At 35.9% G+C, this 24,269-nt stretch overlaps 1 protein-coding gene across 1 annotated transcript in view; it reads left to right on the top strand.

Annotated features, from left to right (window-relative positions):
• The window catches only part of LOC122335703 (CUGBP Elav-like family member 5), a 74,641-nt gene extending 56,987 nt beyond the window's left edge, over positions 1 to 17,654 (top strand). The window contains 7 exon segments of the mRNA XM_043233553.1: positions 2,810 to 2,825; positions 4,509 to 4,653; positions 11,165 to 11,374; positions 13,305 to 13,397; positions 14,201 to 14,344; positions 15,541 to 15,712; positions 17,518 to 17,654. Coding sequence (XP_043089488.1) covers positions 2,810 to 2,825; positions 4,509 to 4,653; positions 11,165 to 11,374; positions 13,305 to 13,397; positions 14,201 to 14,344; positions 15,541 to 15,668 — 736 coding nt within the window. The 3' untranslated portion in view covers positions 15,669 to 15,712; positions 17,518 to 17,654.
• Positions 17,655 to 24,269: the final 6,615 nt, after the last annotated feature.

The raw sequence follows: 24,269 nt of genomic DNA, 5'->3' as shown, positions 1-24,269 counted from the left end.
AAAATATACAATAAAACACAGTCATAAGACACAACAGAACCATGTAGAATTGAACACAGCGGAATGGAATGGAATAGAATAGAATTGTGCTAACCATAAAATATACAATAAAACACAGTCATAAGACACAACAGAACCATATAGAATTGAACACAGCGGAATAGAATGGAATAGAATAGAATAGACAACAAAACCGTTATTGGATAGGGTAATAGGATAGAACAGAAATACAGTGAAATAGAATAGAACTATATAGTACTGAACAGAGCTACATAGAATCTAATGAGAAGAAACATAAACATAGAATGCATAAGAATGGATATAGAATAGAACAGAACCATATATAACCATATGGAATTGTAAACAGTGGAATAGAATAGAATAGAACCACAAAATTGTCCAAAAAACAGTCATCATACTTTGGAATAGAATTGAGTAAAATGTACAAAATTGAACAAAACAGATGGCAGGTTAACCCTAAAGATCAGCCCGTGGTTGTTCGTAGTTTTCTTTCATGCTCAGAATGGATCGAGAGCCTCATCTCTATTCTATTTCCAGGTTCATTCCTTTTGAAGTCCAAAAATTAGCACAGCAGGTGTAACATCTCAGTGATGAATGTGAAAAATGACGATCAATGCACCGGTACGGATTACTCGACACTGTACTCTATGTCCCATAATGCACAGCTCCGGCACTCTCTGGCACCGCTTTGATGTCTTAAAGGCCTGGCAACGGAATAGAAGACACAAATAAAGGCGAGAGAGAGGATTGGAGGCTGTAATGTTGCAGCGCGCGCTGCTCAAGAAGCAAAGCACGAGCAGTCGAGCACTGAAGGGCATTTCAGCGTAAACAAAGAACAGGCCACAAATCCACTTCATTTCAACCACGATATTCAGCAGCGTCACGCTTCGCTCCAAAGGCTTTTATAGTGACCGCGAAAGGGTTTCGCGCACAATGCCGATGTTCATTTTGTGCACAGAGCTCCAGACCGACGTAAAAACATGCTGTAGTTTGGAAACACAGCGAGCGAGTGGGTGTGTTGCGATTGAGGAGCGGCCAGTGGTTAGCACTGCCTCCTGGTGGAGCGCTCCGTAACTAGCGCAGCTAGCGCCTGGCTCCTGCACAGAAACTCAGCTTTTGCTAATCATAAGCAAACAATTCAGAGGATATTAACACGACGCGAGTATTTGTCATGTTAATTATGATTTGTTCCCGGCGTTCTTGTTGTTTAATGTGATTTTCGTGATTCATATCTAGTTGTGCGTGCTTTGTTCGACTAGAGCACACAAACAAAACATCAATGATGAGCCTCGGCTACGAGGGGGCGTGCATTTTCTGTCACGGTTATGATACTGTATATCATTTTATTATCATTTTCGGATGGCAATGTATCGCATTAATTGAATTTAAATTGAATTTGAACTTTTTAGTAATTAGAGAATTCTTTATCAAAGTTTTTTTTTTTAAATATAATATAATCGTAAAAAATATAAAGCAACACAGGTTTTTTCAACATTGCTAATAATCATACATATTTACTGAGCAGCGTGTTAGCGTATTAGAAACAGATTTTTTGATCATGTGACAATGGAATAATGATGCTAAAAAAATCCAGTTTTGCTTCGCAGGAATAGTTTAAAGTTTAAAATATATTCAGATAGAAAGGGGTTGTTATTAAAAATTAATAGAAGCATGTCAATATTACTGACTTGACTGACTTGAGAAATAAATGTAGGCTTATTCAGACTTTTTATTTTTACTTTTTAAATTGTGAGATTTAAACACAAAATGTCACAAAAATGTCTCAAAAAATTAATTATATATATATATATATATATATATATATATATATATATATATATATATATATAAAATATATATTATAATATAAATATAAATATAATATAATATAAATATATTTATATATACACACACACACACACACACACACACACATATATATATATATATATATATATATATATATATATATATATATTTAGTTTTTTTACAATTTTGTGTTTACATTTTTTTAAAATAATGTTTTCTTTTTCTGTTTTTATTTCTTTTCACGCGCATGAGTCAAAAGATCTGATTATTCACAATAAATTAATTCACAAAAAAGCTAATCTGCGCGCGCCGTGTTGTCTTGTGCATGCTGTATAAACAGCACAGCGGGTCTAGTTGACACATTTCTATTGTTGCGTTGAGGCTGCCCAACCGTTTAAACTACAGCTACACTTCGACTGAGCAGCAAAACAAGTGATTATCGTCATCCGTTTGGACATCTCATTTCTTCATACACCAAACGCTTCCCCCGGCACGTGTCAGCACGTCCCCGCAAACATACATAAACACGTGTGTCATCCTCCTTTTCTCCATGTGAGCGGCTGAAGGCTTTGCGTCTCTCACAGCGCCACTACACCAGTAATTGGCCCATGATGGAGCGCTGATTGCCTCGCAGTACCTGGGGAGTTCAGCACACATTAGCATTCAATAAAATCGCAGATGCATACACAAATACACACACACACACACACACACGCGCGTGCATGCATGACTCCAGTAAATGAGTTTATCACAGAGGCTTTCTGCTCGTCTTTGTCTCTCACGGCCGGACGGGAGTTTATTTGCAGCGTGAATTTGATCAGCAGAAATGTTGAATCAAATATATTCAGTGCAATAGTTTCTGTAGGGTTTGCTGAAACAGTTTTATGTTATTATTTCTTTGATTTACTATTTATTTATGGGCCACATTTTATGGAAGCTTGTTTCACAGTTCTGTTTGTAATTGTCGTTTGAACAACAGAATGAAAAATAAAAAGGTAATTGTAATTTTTTTTTTTTTTTATCTGAAATAAATAATTTTACCTTAAAAAATGTATCTTAAAATTCATGCAATTCAATTTTGAGTTTTAAATCTCACAGTTCTGCATTAAAACCTTCTGAAAAAAAAAGATTTATAAAATAAACTTAAAAAATAAAGGGTTTTTGTATATTAAATTTTTTTATTTTTGTATATTAAAATATCTAAATATCAATGTCTATAATATTGTCATAATATAATATAATATTGTCTATAATGTAAGAAAAATACAAAACGACGTAATGAAAATCCTAAATAGTTTATAATTTATGCATCTTTGCATTTATATCGTAATGTCACATGTAACATTATATTTTGACATTTGACATTTTGTATAAGTAGTTAATTAAACTGAACTAAAGCTGGATGGAAATTGATATTCAATTCAACAGTTTAATATTTTGGCATTTTATAGTTTACTGTAACGAAAAACGGTACTATACCATAATTTCACTCACACTTTATTTTGCGGTTACATTCTAATAAAGAACTACGCTAAGTTGCTTATTAGCATGCATATTTATTAGTATTAATTAAGCACATATTAATGTCTTGTTCTACACCCTTAATCCTGCCCGATACCTAAACTTATCTTACCTTACTTTACTAACTATTAACAAGCAGCAACTTAAGAATTCATTGAGGGAAAGGTTAATAGTTACTAGTTCAGTAAACGTATTAATGTACTAGATCCACATATATGTCCATTTGAAATGATTTGCTGTAATAATCAACAGTGTGCTACTGATATATTATGGTATGTTGTTGTACACTCCTCTACTAAATGATTACGATATTCACGTATAACCCTGGATCTGTAGTGCACTCCACGGTAATTCAGAGAGTGCTGCGGAGTGTTTGAAACGAATGCGGATTCTGAGCATCTTGTGCAACATCTCGGCTAAACAAATCGGCGTCATTAAGAATGCATGCTAATGGTTTATCCCATAGATCAGTGTGGTTTATATTGACGTATGTATAGATTGCACGCCCTGTCCGTGTCAAGATGTGGTCGGTTGGTGTGTGTAGTTACAGCCGTCTTCTAGAAAGCCAATTTGTATCAGTTCCACGAAAAAAAAAAAAAAATATATATATATATATATATATATATATAAAAATAAAAAAATTATAATAAGGAAAATAGAAGGAAAAAATCTAGTCCCCTCACATCTAAAATGCACTTTTGATATTATCAATACACTTTGCTCCTGAAGCTTTTGCATTACAGTTTATTTTGAAAGCATTTGAAAACCTTCTGTTCATACCTTACATTTACAGTATGCACTATTTGTCCAGAATAAATCAGTTTTTGCTCTATGAGGTCACTTCAGGACTCCGATCCAGGAACATAACGTCCGTTTTGAACTCTTGTGCAGATGGCTGTTGCCATAGTGACATAATTACAGCAATTAGCTATGCTACAGTGCATTTGTGTTCGTTAATTCACTTTCGGATCGTACTTCGATCGAATTTATTCGCACACCTACAGACACACGTATAGCTTCTCTGACAGGGTCGAGATATATAGGCTAGCTACTTCTGTGAACGTGTTTGTAACGTGGGTTACACTTGATTTTGCAGCCTGCGTGTGTAATATGACGCGTAACGTTTTCTCTGTCTCTCTCTCGTTTTGTTGGGTTAGCTGATGCAGCAGCAGGCAGCGATCATGGCGGCTTCTCACGGGGGTTATTTAGCTCCCAGCGTGGCGTTTCCAGCGACACAGATCCACCAGGTGGGGGCGCTCAACATGAACGGCCTGCCGCCCACCCCGATGACCCCCGTGTCAGGTGAGTCTGACCCTCCACCTCGTTTAGAGCCAGTCTGATCTCAGACGTTCCACCTTAAATTACTTACTGCGGTGTGGCATGAAACTGGATATTCAGTGCAACAGATGTAGGTTACTGCATCGTTTTATACTTAAATAAGTTGTTAATTTAAAAGTTCTGATCAGGAACATTTATAAACATCAATTACCTACGTTATTTAATATGAAATTACAAGAGGGTTATAAGTGTTAACTAAAACTGAAAACACTGTTTTCATGCTCTGTTTTAAGGTGTCCTTGTTGCAGTGTAATTATGCGTTTATGTCATATCAATTAAAAACGTGTGCTTAAAATATGGTTAGGATTAGGGTTTGGTTAAGGGTTACTTAGATGTGATGATGCATAATTTATTGTTATTTTAATAGTGCAGCGCAATGCGCAACAAGGACGCCTTAAAAAGTGTTACCAACATTGCTTGAAATGAAATAAAATATAAAAGCTTAAATTTATTTTAAGTAAAAAGCTGTAAAAATTTTTAAATAAGTAAAATACTTTAACTTATTTTATTAAAGTTAGTTGTGAAGGCAACATTTGAAGTACTAAAATGAAATCAAAAATTAAATAACCTAAACAATAATAAACTAAATAAATGAAACAAATAAAAGATGATGTGAGTAAATAAAATAATGAATTAAAAATACTAAAACAAACAACAAAAACAACACACGTGTGTGTGTGTGTGTCTGTGTGTGTTTATGTAATGTTTTTGTAGTTTGAAGTCAATTATTTTTATATATATATATATATATATATATATATATATATATATATATATATAGAGAGAGAGAGAGGCTTCCAATGAACGATATTTGTACATCATTAATGTTTACTTCATCATTTACTAATACACTTTTTTAGATGAAAACTGCACATTAAACAATTAACAGTTTTGTGATTCTGTATTTCCGTTGCAATTATTTACTGACATTAATAAAGATGAATGAATTCCGTAAAAAACATGTTGCTGATTTTTAGTGCTTGTTAACCAATACATAAGAAAGCTTATTATTTCTTAAACAAAGTTAATACGTACATTCTTAATATATGTGTGTGTGTGTGTGTGTGTGTGTGTGTGCGTGCGTGCGTGCGTGTGTGTGTGTGTGCGTGCGTGCGTGTGTGTGTGTGTGCGTGTGTGTGTGTGTGCGTGTGTGTGTGTGCGCGCGCAGAGGTATAAGTCAGCTCTCCAAGACTGGTAGCCACTATATTTTATGTTACGTTACAGTAGGTTAGTTACTGGCAGTAAGTATCCCAGATTCGACTGTTTTGTTTTTTTTTCATCAAAGCGCATCTCATGCTGAATATCAGCTTTCACTCCCACCTCACCTGATCAGTGTCAGGGACTGAGATTCCTATCGATCGTGGGAACTGATGAGCTGGATGCGAACCACATCTCACAGATGCGTTTCAGACAGAGACTGCCGCAAACACACACAGCCGTAGACGGGGATACGGGATCGTCCGCAGGGTCCTGAAACCGAGAAGCTTTTAAAAATCCATGCACTGGTCAGGATCTCCACTGCAGACGTGTTCGAAGTGCACCGTAAACGTCCAGAACAAACCATTTTGGTGTATATTTAGAAGGACCCTAGCTCCGAGCTGACACGCGTGTGCGGGACTAATAGTCCAGTTTTGATTTCATAGGCTCTTTAATTATGTAAAACATGCAGCTCCCAAAAAGGCACATGGATTTGATTCGATTGCGATCGGCTTGAGTCTCCTGTAATTGCGCTCCGTTTGAAATGCCAGGCCTTTGACTGACAAGCGTAATCATCTGGCGCTCGAGCGATCTGTGCCACACAGAACAGATGCTTTCATCTGTGTGTATGATGACCTTTAGCCCGGGTGCTGTTCTGGGCTCAGCGTTTGCCTTTCATTTCCTAATCAAACTAATGGTGTGACCAGCAGGATGGTGATCTGAGACCAGTGAGCTCTGATGCTGTGTGCAGATCTGTCCAGGAGTTATCCTCTGATAAACAGCACATTTCATTTGATTGATTTATTTGATATATATATATATATATATATATATATATATATATATATAAACATATACATTAAGAGTCTTTGTAATATTTTACTAATATAATATATTAATATAATATATTACATACTATATATATATATATATATATATATATATATATATATATATATATATATTAATAAATATATATTGCATATTGCAATTTACATTTATATATTCAGGATTTTATATATATATATATATATATATATAAAATACAAAAAAAGCACAGATTTTTTAAATATAGAGCAGTAGTACTGTATTACAATTATGTATTATGTTTGGCAGTTATGCTTATAATATTTATTAGATATAAAATTAATTATTAAATCATATTCAATAATTTATATAATATATTAAATATGAAATATATATTTTTATCTTGACAGCTGGATGGATGGATGAGTGGATGGTTGGACAGATGGATGTTCCGATCGAATAGAATTATTTTCTGTTTGGCCCTTCATATCGCAAATAAATAATATTATACTATTTTTTAAATTATATCATGTTAAAATATATAATAGATTTATTTGTATAATTCAGATTTAAAATAGTATAATGTGTGTATAACTAAAAACACATATACATGCAGTATATGCAGACTTTGTGTGTTTTTGACTTGCATACTGCACACTACTGAGGACTGCAGAAAAGAGACTGTGTTATAATACACTGCGTTTCTCCACATTGACCATGTAATATACTGAGTGAACATACAAACTCGTTTATGTACACAATAACACCATACAGTCCACCAGCATCCACTCTGAGTATTGATTAGATTTTTACTCTGACCGCCTATTGACCTTTGTTGCTGTGAGTGTGTGTGTGTGTGTGTGTTACAGATCCTTACAGAATATTCATTCACTTCCAGTGTGTGTGTGTGTGTGTGTGTGTGTGTGTGTGTGGTTAGGAGAAACGGAGAGCATCTTGGAGTCTGTGGAACAGACAGTAGTAGACATGGCAGCCTAATTTATCATGGCTCCATGGGACCCGCAAAGCACAAAGCGCTGCAAAAGACACAAAAGCTCTCCTGGGCCCATGCTGTCCCACACACACACACACACACACACACACACACACACAGTGATTCCTGCTCTGTAAATATTTGGCTACATCTGTGCTGTGATACGACTTTTCTGCAACAGTAAATGCAAATCCACTCATTACCTGTTTAGCTAGCAGTCAAGAGCTGTACAGACACAATACCCAGAGCGACTTCAAGTTTTGTCGGGCAAGATTTCACAGTTTCTGTTTTTTCCTTTAGTCTTGCGACTAAAGCAGACTTTCGACTGTCAGCATAAAATCCGGTCCTATTTGCAGCTTTTTCTGGCCAGGAGCAGCACATTTCTTTTCAGAATTTTCAGCCAGAATGACTTTGAAAATTAAGGCGCTCAATTATTGTATGCGAAAAAGGTTTTTTTAACAGGGATATTTCACCCGAAAATTATATCTGGCATCATTTATTCGCCCTCGGTGCTGTTCCAAACCTGCATTTTTTACTGATACACAGAATATCTTTTTACGTTAAACACAATAAGGAAAGTCATTTAGGTTTGCAAATAACATGAAGGTGGCATTATTGTTACTGTTAACTAAAACTAATAAAATAAATTATAAAAAATTAAGTAAAAAAAAAAACAAAATTAAAAAAATAATATAAATAACCTAATTAAATAAAAAACAATTCAACTTGCAACTCAGTAGAAAAAAGTAACACTTTAGATCACTTATTAACTAATGACTGAATAAATTTCTAAATAATTAATATTTAGTTGCTAAGTTTAGGCAATGGGTAGGATTAGGGATGTAGAACAAGATCATGCATTAATAAGGTATTAATATGCGCTTAATTGCTACTAATAAATGGCTAATATTCTAGTAATGTGCATGCTAATAAGCAACTACTTAATATTCCCTGAATTATGTTACACACAAAAAAAAACATTTTTAAAGTGTTAAAATAAAGGCTGAATAATGAATGATGTTTTGCAATTTTCTACAGATTTTTTTTCCTCTGTGATTTTCGGTTTATTTTGTTAGCATGCGCTGATTGTGTGTGTTCGAAGCATGAATTAGCTCACTGAAACGAGTCTGGGTTTAGCTCAGTGTTTCACAGAGAGTGTGAATTCAGGTGTTTGAGATCGGTGTTATTAACACTCTCTACTCGTTTTCCTTCCTTTAGCGCTTTGCTTTTCCCAATCCTGCGGGAAAATCCGGTTAAACCCGGTTTAAGATATATAGATGTGTAGCAGCTATGCGGTCTCGATTTAGTCTGCATTGAGTTCATCGATAACGGCACAAATGAAAATATTGAGAAATGTTATTACTGTATGTTTGATCTATTTTAATATATAGCAAAAATAACTTATTCAGTAACATCGCTCCAGTCGAATGTAATCAGAAATTATTTAAACATTTCTTACTATTATCAATGCTCTAATCAATCCGTGCTGCTTAATATTTTTGTGAAACAAGTGCATTTTCGGAAATCTTTGACTAATAAAAAGTTCAGTATTTATTTCAAACAGGACATTATGAATGTCTTCAGCTCAACCGAGATGGTCTATGAGTTACTCGGTAACTTAAACCAGTTTGAACTAGTAGAAACCATATAAGCTACAGAATCCATCTGCCATCTTAAGCTGGGTTTTCCCCCATTAACAAGAGTGTTACACAAGACCGGACAGCCCAGAAACACACCGCGTGTTTGGTTTGACTCTTTTCATTCGACTGTAGATCAGACATTAAAGAGCGCAGTCCTCAGAGAGACCAGCAGACACCCTTCAAAGTCGACAAAACACAGTGCGCACTACACAAAGACAGCAGGCAGGAGAGATGATGATATTTCTCTGGCTCTCTCAGGTGTTTGTATTTCTCCGCTATTTCATCATGAGCGCTGTTTATCCCATTTGAAACTTTTTTGCAGCCTAATCGGCTCCCATATTCCTTGCATGCGGAGCACAATGCGTAGCGTGTAGCTGTTTCTTTTTAACCGAATGATTCATTTTCCGGGGGAATTATTGTTTTTTTTTTTTTTCCCCGTGTTTGGATTGTGTTAGGGCTAACCGAGCTGTTTTTCTCTTCTACGATTTGATTGACAGTAAAGTTGAAGCGTGTTGATCTGTCCAACATTAGATACAGCCAGCAGCGCATCAGACATGTGCATAATCACGCTTCAGCATCCAGCCGTACACAGCTGCTGTACCACGCTCCTCGTAAACATGCACTTTTAGTGAGATTTTAATATATATATTTATTATATATATAATTCTGAGTTTATTCTGCTAACCAAGGTTGCATTTATTTGACCAAAACAAAATAAAACAGTAATATTTTGAAATATTATATTATTTTAAAATAACAGGTTTCAGTTGTAATATTTTGTAAAATGCAATTTATTCCTGTGCTCAAATCTGAATTTTCAGCATCAATATTCCGGTCGTCAAAGTAACATGATCCTTCAAAATCGCTCTAATATGCTTATCACCTGCTCAAAAAACATTTCTGATTGCTATTAATGTTACAAACAGCTATGCTGCTTCGTATTTTTGTGAAAACGGCGATAGAATAATTAAGGGTTCTTGAAATAGAAAAATGTTTTCGAATTTTCTGAGCTGATTTGGGGTTGAAAACAAAAATATGTGATAGACTTTTGACTATTTTTTTTGTATTTTTGAATCAGAAACTCGCTTTTTCTTTCCGTTTCTGTTATTAAATGGTATAAAAATTAAGCAAGTTTATGTTTTAAAAAAGACTGCACAAGAAGGAAAATCTGGTTTCGCTTGGTATTAAGTTAATTTTTCTAACCCTGATACATTTTAATCACAAACACCAAGTTTTGACCAGTTTTTTAGAAAACAAGGCTTAATATCTGAAATCATTTTACTTCTAAAATAACTGCATCTTGATTTAAGAATTAGACTAAGAAACTATACTAAGACTATACTAAGAAAAACAGTGCAAAATCTGAGATTAAAATATTTTATTGGCAGTTTAAAGCATTGTAAATATAACCAAATGTGTGTTTGGAGTTTAATCCACGGACATCTGCGGAGTTATCCGCAAGATCCGGGAGTGCACAGTTGTTCCATCACCTTAACGAAAGGAAAAAAATCAGCATCTATAACACCGATTCACTTCACAGGAAGTGGCTTAGTTTGTTTACAGGAAAGCATCGCATGTATTGCGAAGTGCAATTGACTTAGAATTCAGAACGTGTGGAAACCCCAGATCATGGCTGAATTTACCCCGCAGGCATAAACTGGTTACATCCACAGCGTGCCGAATCGATATCAGCTGTCAGCGCATTCTGACGTGGAATCAATCGGGATGTAGAATCGATGCGAGAATTGAGTTGAAACAGCACAATATCATTAAAACGGCAGTAATTAAAAGTGATTCGGGCTTTGTGAAGTTCAGTGTGGACATGTCTGTCTCACCGCAGGCTTGAGCTCTCCGCCGGCTAATCTGGCCTCCTCCGCCGTGCCGAGCATCGTGACTCCCATTGTCAACGGATTCAGCGGAATTCCTCACCAAGCCAACGGTCATCCGGTAGAGGCGGTGTACACCAACGGCCTGCCGCCGTACTCCACCCAGAGCCCCACCGCAGCCGACACGCTCCAGCAGGCCTTCACGGGCGTCCAGCAATACACAGGTACCGCACACATCTCAGTTAGCGCCCCCATTATGGATTTTTTCCGAAAATGAGCTTTCGTGTAGCGAAAGGGAATGAAAAAAGAAAGGTTTTCAGTCTGAAAGTGCACCGTGTGTAAAGTTATTGTCTCTCGAAAGAAAGAGTGGACTCTGAATCATTGAAACGAGTCATTTTTAAATGCTTCTGGGCGTCAAAAATAGCCGTTTTGCTGGTAATGGCTGTACACAAAGCAGAGCGGCGCACTGCTTTAAATGAAATTGACCAGTCAGGCAAAGGAGGAGGTTCGAAAAAATCAATCGTGCGAATCATCTGCGTATTATAATAAAATGAAAGTGTTTTTTGACCTTGCGTGCCGTTCTTAGAGACTGCCAAACCAAACCTTTCATAACCCATAGGGGCGTTTTGAGTCTCAGTAGGGTAGAGCTGTGAAATCATTTTGAATTGGAGCACAGTTTTGAGAACTCTAGACAACTCTAGTCTTCTTCTAGACAATGCTAAGATTAAATAGAGAAAAATAATAGCTTACACTTTATTTTGATGGTGCACGTTAGACATTCTGCTACTTAGTTGCTACACGTTAACTAATTCTCATTCATTTGCAACTTCATGTTTACTAACTCTCAGAGTAGACTGCTAGGGTTAGTAGAATAAGTTGACATATACTTGTTTCCGATTTGAAGACATTAAGCAGACAGTTTCTAATGACTGCTAGTCGACGCAAAGTTACTTACTGTTAGTAGACTGTTTAAAGCGGACTGTCGAAATAAAGTCTTACCCTAAATTTCTCTTTTGCTTGATTCTCAGATGTTTAATATCTGAAATGCCTCAGTGGTGTCCCCTAGACGACAATGAGATTAAATGGAGAACAAATTAGCTTAAAGGGTTAGCTCACCCCTGAGTTTTACTCACCCTTGAGGCATCCTCGGTGTATATGACTTTCTTCTTTCAGACGAATCTTTTCCTTGCTACTCCAAGCTTTATCATTGCAGTCAGCAGTGTTCCTGTTGAACAGTCCACAGGACGTCAAATAAAGCGCATGCATCTATAATAAAACGTGCCCCGATCAGCTCTGGGGTGTGAATAAAGGCATCATCCATGTGTGTTTTGTAAGAAAAACATCCATATTTCAAATATATTAAACACATTTTCTCAAGAGTAACATCTGAGCGAAACTCTCATTTGTTCTCAATTTAATCTCGCTGTTTAGGAGAAACAACTGAGGTGTTCCAGATTTAATGTCTTTGCCAAAAAAAAGCACGGTTTCAGACATTGTTGAGAGCTGAAACTAGACTAGAAGAGGTATGCGTGGAATTATCGGGGAGAATTTTTTTTTGCCATTTTCCATTCAATCAAATCTTTGTCTGGGAGAAACAATTGACATATTTGAGATTTCAGAAATGTTGTTTACTATATATTTTTGAAAAATGAGCACAGCTTAGGCCATTGTTGTCCCCTGAAACTAGAGGAGATGTGTTCTTTCAAAACAGAAACATCCGAGAAGCAGGAGGCCCCGAGTAAAATTCATATATTTATTTCCGTTTAATTTCAGCGTTGTCTAGAAGAATCCAGCGATATCGCATTTGCCTCTTTCTCATTTGAGATTTTCATTGCATGCTGTCAATGTTTTCGAAAATAACTTTCCTCACGGAGTGTTACTGCTGCTAGGTGACTTTGCTGTGATTGAAACCTCAGGTTGTATTTGAATTTTCTGGATATTACAGCTATCATACGGATGCCTAGAGATCTGTCATTTTAAATCAGTTTGATATATGATGAACGTGCTTTCAGATTTCATTGCACTGTGATCCTGTCATATTTCATTAGCATATAAAGGTCAACCTTCGTCTTGTCCTTATTCTTGCCTCATCTGTATCTCTCTCTCTCTCTCTCTCTCTCTCTCTCTCATGTATGATTATGCATATATCTGCAGCCATATATCCTGCCACAACACTGACCCCTATAGGTCAGACACTGCCACAGCCTGCTCAAATCATCCAGCAACAGCAGCAGCAGCAGCGGGAAGGTGAGTGACACAAATCACAGCTTTCATATCTCTCACCAATCACTGTCTTTCAGAGTCTCTGGTGGACGGGCATCCCCACAGCCCGCCCGTGCTGTTACCAGCCAATGAAATTCAGATTAGATAGTCCTGTTTCAAGGTATCAAAGGCTCGACTGCTTCCCTGTGAAGATTGCACTAGCTAATCTTCAGTTTCAATTACATCACCGTCGGATGTTTCCTGATTGGCCCGCTGCATTTTAACTTAAAAAAAAATTAAATAAGGAAAATAATAGTATTAAGTGGTGTACAAAAATGCAAAATGAAAGACTAGAGCGCTCGTATGACCCTCCGTCAGTGCTACTGCTAATATTATTATTTGTACTATGTAAATGAAACCTAGTTTTTATTTATATATTTTACGGAAGCCAGTTTCTGCCTGTGCAAATGCTAAATAAGACTTTTTACCTCAATCTTTTTACAATTCATCAAAAAAGTTTGCAAGATAAAAACTGGATAAAAAGTTCTAATTGTGAAGGTCGCAATTGGCTTTGGTGAGTTCTCAGACTTCTCTAGAAATAATTCTGAATTCGTGTCACAATTCAATTTTTTTCCCCCTCATAATTATGATTATTTTAGCTTTTTCCACTTTTTTCTTTCTTTTTTTTATTTCATGTTGCAGAACAAGCTTCTATAACAATTGACTGTTGCACTAAATAAATAATAAATCTCGGGAGTTCCGTCATGTTCCATGATTTTCGTAAAGTCTAAAAATACACGTTCACGCGCGTGCGCGGCTTACTGAATATGTGCGTGTCTGTTTTTCAGGTCCCGAGGGCTGCAACTTGTTCATCTATCACCTGCCGCAGGAGTTTGGTGATAACGAGCTAATGCAGATGTTTCTTCCGTTTGGATCTGTCATCTCGTCAAAGGTGTTCATGGACCGAGCCACCAATCAGAGCAAATGTTTCGGTCAGACACGCCTCCCTGCTGTCAAACACATCCTATATCTACTATACACTTGCATGTCTGCATCAGTTATTTTATATATATATTTGTATATATGTATACACACACACTAACTATTGTTTAAAAGTTCGTGGTCAAAGATGCATCCAACTGATCCAAAGACTAAAGAAAATACTTTTATTTTAAATAAATGCTTATTGAGCAGCAAATCAGCATATTAAAATGATTTCTGAAGCATCCTGCGACTCTGAAGAGTAATAAGAATATGAGTAATGATGCTGAAAATTCAGCTTTGATCACAGCAATAAGTTACATTTTACAATACATTGATATAGAAAACAGTTATATTAATATTTCATAGTGTTACCGTGAAAAAGAAGACATCTTACTTGACCTAAACTTTTGAACAGTACTAATTTATATCTAGTACATCTAAATCTAGATACATACTGTATATATATATATATATATATATATATATATATATATATATATATATATATATATATATATACAGCACTATAATTGTTTGTATTTGTGTGTGTGTGTGTGTGACAGCGACACAAATCTGTCAATATAAAAATATATAGTTCACTATATTATAGTTTAGTTGGCACTCAGAGTCCTGACTACTAAAAAATAAGAAATATAAGGATACGGCTTCCCTTATAAACATCTAATGTTGCGCTATCATTCTAATATTGTCACTTAAATCATGCGTTAGGTTTCAGCTCCCAGAACATTACCAGCCAATTGGCAATTAACCCATTTTATTTGCACGCCAAAGCCAATCTTAACATGCGTTTAGCGTTTGCCAAATGTTAATTTTGGACCCAGGGTGCCATGCCGCCCGTGATGTGCCACAGCCCAGATGCGCTTGTGTGTGCGTGTGTGTGTGTGTGAGACTGTAGTGAGTTTAATGAAGGTTTATTGGTCTCCTCACTCACCCCAGAAGCCTTGGCTGTCTGGAATTACACATATTTGTATTCATTCCCCTCACACTACACCATCCCTGTGCAGAAATCTCTCCCTTTCGCTCCCATTAGTTTTAATTCGATTCAGTCCTCTCAGTCTGTTTGTTTCCTTGAGGATTTGTTGTCCATTTCCTTCCGCATGAATTAAAAATGAGTCAACTTGGACGTTTGTGGCCGCTGCGCTGCAGGGATTGTAAGATGCCGGGTTTCTTCTCTCGTCTGCAGGCTTTGTGAGCTTCGATAACCCCGCCAGCGCTCAGGCTGCCATCCAGGCCATGAACGGCTTCCAGATCGGCATGAAACGCTTGAAAGTGCAGCTGAAACGGCCGAAGGATGCCAGCCGTCCGTACTGACCACAGCCAGGGATGCATACGTGCACTCTCAGCCATTAGGAGAGGTAGGCGCGCGCATCAGAAAGTCAATATTTGAATCAAGCCGGAGCTGTCCATCATAATGTACCGCAGCCTTATGTAAAGTGTTCGGCTGTCTTGACTCACTCAGGATGCCTGATTTAATTGAGATCTGTGTGGAATATATCATCCCTGTATTGATGATCTACATAGACTGTAACACAAATCACACCGTAATATGTTAGGCTTTGCAAGACGGCGTTGATAGTGGTTATTTTGTGGTTTTTACTCTAATAACTAAGCCCGGTTTCAGTTGCTTTTGTTCATTCGTGAACTTTTTAATGTTCTGCTTGGAGATCATTTTGAAAGCATGGCGTTGAGGTTAGGTACAATTTGCAATTTTGTAATAATATTAGTTTATTTACTGCAATTATCCCCAATTTCCCCATTTCAAACCGCATATTCTTTATCAACACAATATTGTATGCCAGGTATAAGCTTTTATAATCTATAAATGTAACATAATTGATGTTATATAACAACAATCATTTTATTTTATTTTTATTAAAAGAAGTTAAATAATAATAATAATTATTATTATTATTATTATAAATTACATATTTTAAATTATTGTCTGATTATTCGTGTTTTTGACAACAATATATTTATATTTTCATTAAAAAATAATATTATTGTGAAAAAATTATTTAAATAAGTATATTTATATGAAATAATTAATAATAAAATTATAACAATCATAATAATAATAATAATAAGCGTACACTTTAGTAATTTAGTCACTGCTAATTATTGTAATTATTAACAATTGTATATTTTAAATAAAATACAATGGAACAAAAAATGAATTATATAAAATACATTTTGTTAATAATAGTATACATTAATAATAATTATTAGTAATTAATAATTGTATTTTTGAATAAAAATATAATTATTATTATTATATTTGTAACATAATATATACAATATAATACATATTGTTACATAATATTTTAGTATATGATTTTACAAGTATTTTGGTAAAAACAATAATACTTTATATTTTAATAAAAAATAAAAACATTACAAAATAGCATTTAAAATGTTAACATTTAGATTTATTATTATTATTTTATAGTATATGGTTGTTGTTGTTGTTGTTAATAATAAACTTTTTATATACTTTAGCAATTATTAGTAATTAGAAATGATGGTTATTATTAATAATTATTAGTCAAATGTAAAATAATTGATTTATTATTATTATTATTATTATTATTTGTCTAGTGGATGGTGTTGTTAATAATAACAATAATTATTATTATTAGTCATCTGAATTGATGTTATGTTGAAATTTTACTTAAAGTAAATTAATTAATTTGTTATTATTATAATATCAGCCAATTTATCCATTACAACGGGCCGCATCGAGACATAATAAACAGTTATTATCATCATCCAAATGTCTGCATCGCTACGTCCCATGTTTGGAGCGCCCGAAAGAAGTCATCTCTCCTTAAAAGCCGCAAAGTTCTCCGCTAAACTCTCCCGGCAAACAGTCAAATGTTTTCTTAAAGCGGCGGAGCAGATGATGCAATCCACGGCACACCTGTATCATGTCATCTCTCCGGATGCTTCTATCACGTTTAATGCGATGTCAAGAGCGCAGGCCCGAGCTTGAGCTTCACACGGCTCCGGCTGTGCCTGATGGCTCCGGGTTTGACACGCAGGTATCAAGCTGTCAGCGCGTAGCTGAGCTGTTTTCCTCCTCTGCTGCCGCTGTCTGTCTCCCGAGTCAAACTCTGACATTTCTCTCTCTCTCTCTCTCTCTCTCTCTCTCTCTCTCTGGCAGGTTTTGAACAGTTGTAGTCTTGACGTTTTGACGGATGGAAACTTTTCTTGAAAAACTAACACACGGGACAAAAAAAAAAGACTAAACAAAAAAAAAAAAGACACACACGCACGCACGCACACACACACACACACACACACACAAAAAAACACACGAAGAAGCAAACAAAGCGGAGAAACAAGCGCATAAGGGAGTTCCCGTGAAGCATATCGCATTTAACGAAAGCGCGTGTCTGGACGGCGATGAAAGGCGGGGGGGACGACAGCGACGAAGACAAAACGAACCGACGACTTTTTTCTCTTTTGGAAAACGCTACACACCGAACACTTTGGAAGAACCGTGCATGGCCGCTAGAGTTGGCTAAAAAAAAAAACAAGGCAAAAGGCGGATCCATGCACATATCAAAAGACGGCCGTAGCTTTCAATCGCGTGGAACAATGAGGGTTTAACGATAAAAATGTGTATATGCCACTGACGCAGTATAACGAACTCTCTTTCTCTCACCCGTAGGGACCAGAGGACCAAATCTTTTTCATCTCTGTCGGTAACGTAACCGTGTACAATATTACCACCGAACGATTATCTTACGCTACATACATGCTACTTCATATAATATGCCAATTAAGAGTTAGACACAATTAATTCAGGGTGTATAGTGTAGGTTTACGGGACTCGGGTGTGTTTTATTGAAAAAAAAACCTTTGGCGAAAAACTAGTTTCCAGGTTATGGGCGCAAAAGGATGTCGATAGATTTATCTTTAGTGGGGTATTTTAGGCTCTTGTTATAGACTATGAAGTGTGTTGATATTGATTTGGGCACGTTCTGAATCGCCGCTCATCGCCACGTCTCGTTTCAGAAAGCTGCCGGGTGGAGAACAGGGCATTCGATTCATCGCGTATCGTTTAATCCATGCATCACGCTGTAAACAAACGGCCACAGCCAGCGCACATGCGGATATTTTGCCAAAACAGCTCTCGTTTTTGAGCTGCACAGATTCACAGGGAAACGTGCACCACCCAAACTCCCAGTGGCTGTTTTTAACGTTGAGGATCGAGGATTTCATAAAGTCTGCATCAAAATTTTCTGTGCTTTATTGAACTATCTTTTTTTTTATTATTTTGTAGATTTTTTTTTTTTTTTTACCGAGGGCACTGCGATTATGTCGACGCTTACTCTCAATATATTTATTTTATTTTATCTTTTCATAAAATAGCAAACGATCTGTTTTGTATTTAATGTCATTCGAATTAACCTCAATAAATATTAACACACTGACAAATTATTTTATTTTAGTTTTTTTTGGCTTTGGCTTTATTTTTTTTTGTATTAGTCAGATTACTAAGAAAATTGCAAGATTTTTTTAATTATCTTAATTAATATTAAGATAATATTAATATCTTAATCTATTGTTTTTTTAAATCTTTTTATTGCTTATTTATAAATACATTTCGATCAACTCTATTTATTTTTATTCTATTTTATTAGTTTAGTTTTATTAAATTTTGACTTTGTCAGATTACCAAGTACCAAGCTACATCTCTTATTATCGTTTCATGTATTTATTTATTTAACAACAAATACGTTTTACATTATCATAATTTTTTCTACTGTCAGTTCGTGCGTTTTTATCACATCGTATTTTGTCAGTTAGCTTGCCTACTGCTAATGCGCATGACGTTTAAGTATTTAATGCTGTTTAAGACGATATCTAACTGCATTGTAGCTTCAGCTGCTTCTGTACTGCCGCCTGACGAATCTTTACCGAATCCTCCCGAACGAGGTTAAAACCAGCCACGGAAAGTCGTTTTGCAGGTTTCCATTGCGAGAGCGGGGCTGTTTTGAGCTAGAATTCAGGAAAACCTTTCGTTTAGAAGCAGCCTAAAACGTGCCATAGTAAAAGCTTTGAATTCGTTTCAGTGGCTTACACTAATATGCTGTTTGCCGGAAGGGCCTTCTAGAACATTCACATTAGACGAATCAAACCGTAAAACGCAGCACACAGTCTCTGAACATTTCAATGGCCTTGAGAGACGCTTTTGAAGACGGTAGTTCTCCTCTATTCATGCTTTATTCAGGTATTTCATGTGTGATTACACTTAAACGAACCGTAATTGCTCATAGTTACACTGTATTGTGCATGCCTATGTAAACGTAGTACTTATGTAGAGCCGGGCCACGGTTACGGGCCTAAACGACCGAGAAGAAGGACAGGAGTGGTGTGATGTATGAAAAATAGTGTGAAAAACGTACAGAAACAGACCGGCGAGGCCGCATCACTACCGCGAAACACGATAACGTATTTATTTTAAAGCCGAATGCTTTCGGATATGCCTTTCCGGTGTCATTCACCGGCTCGGCGGCGCACACAGATGCAAAAGTGCGAATGCATTCGCTCGCTAGAAGTACGCCGCGTGGCGGAAGTTAAAAGATGTCATTTCCGCCGACTTTTCGGACCAAAGCCGTTACGCTGGGAGCGGGATTTTTCCCGCGCACAGCCTGCCGCGATCCGCGCCCGACCGCTTGCGTCCTCCGATCCCGACAAAGAGACGCTTCCTCCGCGCCGCGTCCGGTAACATTCGGTCGAGGACATGAGAAGCGCTGCGTCTCGTCCAGGAGTGCGCTTTCTTCAAGCCGATACGGCTGGACGGCGCCGAAAAGCGGTCAGTCTCTCGCTTGATATTCGGGGGACAAAGTGGACCTTGAGTGCTTTACGGGTCAAACGAAGTGCGCGATTTAATATTAAGGCGGAAATTTGCTCTGATGGGCGGATCGCTGGTGGACGCGAACGATGAGGCGAAACAAAACACGAATAAGTTATGACGGGTCTCGCTTTAGAAACGGGCGCACACCTATTCAACAGGTCCAGTAACTGTAAATAAATTAAGATTTTATGCTGTACATGTATATGATACAATAAATACATTTTTGCGAAATTAATGAATTTAAATACGTTTTTTATGTGTCATATATATGTATAGCATAAATAAATACATTTATTATTGTAAACGATTATTTCACACTCACACACACACACACACACACACAGTGATATATTAAGCACATTTTCCAAATTCTCATTACCGTAATGCAAAATCCATTATTACGTGTCATCATTACACTATTGCAGTTGTGTCTGCTATTTGCTTTATTGTAGTAATAATAAATACAGTAATATTTTTTAAATTAATAACAAATTCTGTCTTACCTTCAGTTTTGTTATATAATGAGCATAAGATTTTATTTTGTTGTGTTAATGAGAATTTGGTACAAAATGTCCTTAATTGTCTTAAAAAAAAAACTCAATTGTAATGGTCTTAAAATGGACTATTTTAAGTATAAATGCATACAATTTTAAAAATGCATTATTTTTCATCCCTAATACCGAATTGATCATACAAACTATTTGGAGTCCAGCAGGGTCACACACACACACACACACACACAGCGACATATTAAGCGCATTTTTCAAATTCTCATTACCGTAATGCAAAATCCATTATTACGTGTCATCATTATCATTATTGCAGTTTTGTCTGCTATTTGCTTTATTTTAGTAATAATAAATACAGTACTTACCTTCAGTTTTGTTATATAATGAGCATGAGATTTTTTTTTCGTTGTGTTAATGAGAATTCGGTACAAAATGTCCTTAATTGTCTTAAAAAATGTAGCAAAAAAAACTAAATTGTAAAATGTAATTGCAAAATTGTTAAAATGGACTATATCAAGTATAAATGCATACAATTGAAAAAAAAAAAAAAAAAAACATTTCATCCCTAATACCGAATTGATCATAAAAACTATTTGGAGTCCAGCAGGGTCCTCAAAAACACACACACACACACACACACACACACACACACACTAATAATTGCATAAACATTCCAGTTCCTGTCGCTCAAGCGGGACGTCTGCCATCTGTCTGTCTGAACTCAAATTAGTGATCAGGGAGGGAGCAGCTTTTCAATTAAACTCAGATCAGACGATCACCGCGGAAGGTCACTATATAATCAACATTCAAGGGCACAATTCCGTTCACATCTTCCATTCATTCTGCTTTTAAATACTGTAAAACAGAACTGCTAAGCGGTGAGATCTTTCTAAACCGGGACCCGGCGAGATCATGGATGTGTTCGGAAAAGCACACTAACATACCCCTCATGCTATTTTTGCAGTATGCATCCCGTTCTTTTCTCTAGCACATTTGTTAAATACACTGCAAGCAAAGCAATACCCTGGCAAACACGTAGTAATGAATTCAAATATTACAGTATTATACACTGTAAAAATGCTTTTGGAATTGTAAATAACAAATAGGGTTATTGTTAACTATTTTACGATTTTATTGAAGCATGCTTTAAAAAAATGTAATTTAATGTATTACTTGCCATGTGTTTTTGTTTCTTTGGTGTAGAAAACTTAAACTAAAACCATAAATTATTTCTGTTACTTTAAAAAAAAAACCTAAATATTTACTGAATTAAAATAAAATGCACAAAATGCTGTCAAATAATTAATCATGATTAATCGCATCCAAAATCAAAGTTTTTGTTTGCGTAATATACTTGCGTGTGTGTTCTGTGTACATTTATTATGTATATTTATAAGTACGCACACATAAAGTATATATTTTGAAAATATATGTATTTAGAGTAATACAATCGATATAAATAAATATATGTCAAATATAAATATAACCTATTTTTCTGAATTGTGTACATGCATGTGTGTGTATTTATATGTGCATAAATATACACAGCACACAAGCATAAACAAAAACGTTTATTTTAGATGGGATTAATTGTTTGATAGACCAAGCAAAAAAAAAAAATATATATATATATATATATATATATATATATATATATATATATATATATATATATATATATATATATATATATATATATATATATATATATATATATATATATATATATATATATATATATATATATATATATATATACAATTACACAAAAACAACACTGATTCACACATAATTTTTATAATGATATATATTACTAGCCTATTTTTACAAATGCGCTGGTAAAATAAATGATACTTCACTGCAAAAATGAGAAAGAAACAGCAAGTAATACATCACGCGTTTTATTTACAATTCCGAAAGATCATTTTTACAGTGTGTTTGAAACTTACTATTGCATATACTGAATCGCAGGCTGACGTTTTACGGAAAAAGCGGTGTGTGTGTTTGCAGCGTGCATTAAACAGCGTACACTACAGTATTCCGTTCCCTGATCCGTGCAGATGTTTCGAAACCTGTGGCTCGTACTAACATACATGCTGTACAAACATGAATTCTCATGCTCTACTTCAATTTTTATTCTATTTATTGCCAAAAAAAGAGAAAACTAGTTCTTCTTTCATAGCTTGCCCTGCCTATAGTTCTTTAAATCACTCTTTGTGCATGCTAATTGCTAGAGACGTAGAGAGACATTTTTGTAGTAAAAGTCATAGAAAACATAAAAATGCACCATTTTTTGCTTTCGGTTTTCAACCAGTACCTCCTCGGGTAACGGTCAAAGCTTCAAGGCGACTAGCGGGGGTCACGCTAGTTGTAGTTTTTAAGCGTGCTATCATGCAGTAAGGATATCATGGAGACATAGCGCCGCGTTTGGACTCGCTGGACACGCTCTTCAGGGTTCGGGCTACTTTGGGAGTATGTTTTACAAACTGTGTTTTTTATTCATACGATGTTACTACCTGAACTAAGCCATGTCCTCTTCCTTCATGCTCCCCATATACTGCCATAGTCCTCTGCTAGAGCCGACGCTGCATACGGTATCCGAACATACAAACCTCAAGCTTTCCATCCACGTTTGCTTTTCCTTTCCCGCGTCTCTTTTGACGGAATGATTTGTTCCAGCCAATACTCCGAATGTTTTTGTACAGAAGAAAATGGTTATAGAGCAATCTACTGGTGTGATGTTCCAGAGGCGACGAATGCGAAGGGACGGTACTCACGAAATCTGTATTTGCTGGGGACGTTGATAGCACAGAACGCTTCTTTCAGGTACAATGGGGAGTCGCGCGAAAGCTACCCGCCGCTTTTTTGTTTTCTGTCGCGGACGGTCCGGGGGGGTCGGCTCCGACGAGAGACCTGGACGCAACCGGCGGCAGAAAACAGCTCGGGTCGGCTCCGCTATGGATGATTGTGTTATATCTTAGGGTTTCTTAGCACAATATACAAACAGATGTAAGCTAAATAATGAATCTATGTTTAAATGCTATGGAGGGAAGTGTGGGACACGAGCAGATGTTCCTGTAACGTCTGTACGATGAGTTTTTAGGGGAGCAAACCTTCCTTTTCGTTTCTTTTCTGAACAACAACGAACCAGTTTTGTCCCATTATCTTCCCTCTTGAACTTGCTGCTTTGACAATTAAATGTGTAAAAGGTTTAATTACGGTGATCTATTTATTGTTTGGCTCATTAATTTATTTGATTATTTTTATTATTAGAACTTAATCATTTGCATCGGTTTATTTATATATTTATGTACGAACTTTAAGTTTATCATTTCTGACATAATATGTATAAATGATGCTTATTGGGGCTTTTTCTGTCTTTCTTCTTTTTTCAATTTTACAATAAAAATGATAAATGCTTACCAGCGCTCTCGGATCATTGCGTCGATGCAGCGGCATTTGAAATTTTTAAAATATGTATTTATTTATCTCAGCGTTTGAGATGAAAACTTTTTTAAACAAATAAAATGAGCAATGCAA

This window comes from Puntigrus tetrazona, unplaced genomic scaffold, assembly GCF_018831695.1.
Source record: "Puntigrus tetrazona isolate hp1 unplaced genomic scaffold, ASM1883169v1 S000000847, whole genome shotgun sequence".
Lineage (NCBI taxonomy): Eukaryota > Metazoa > Chordata > Actinopteri > Cypriniformes > Cyprinidae > Puntigrus > Puntigrus tetrazona.
Note: the sequence above shows the minus strand (reverse complement) of the source record. Positions and strands in the feature narration are given on the sequence as shown.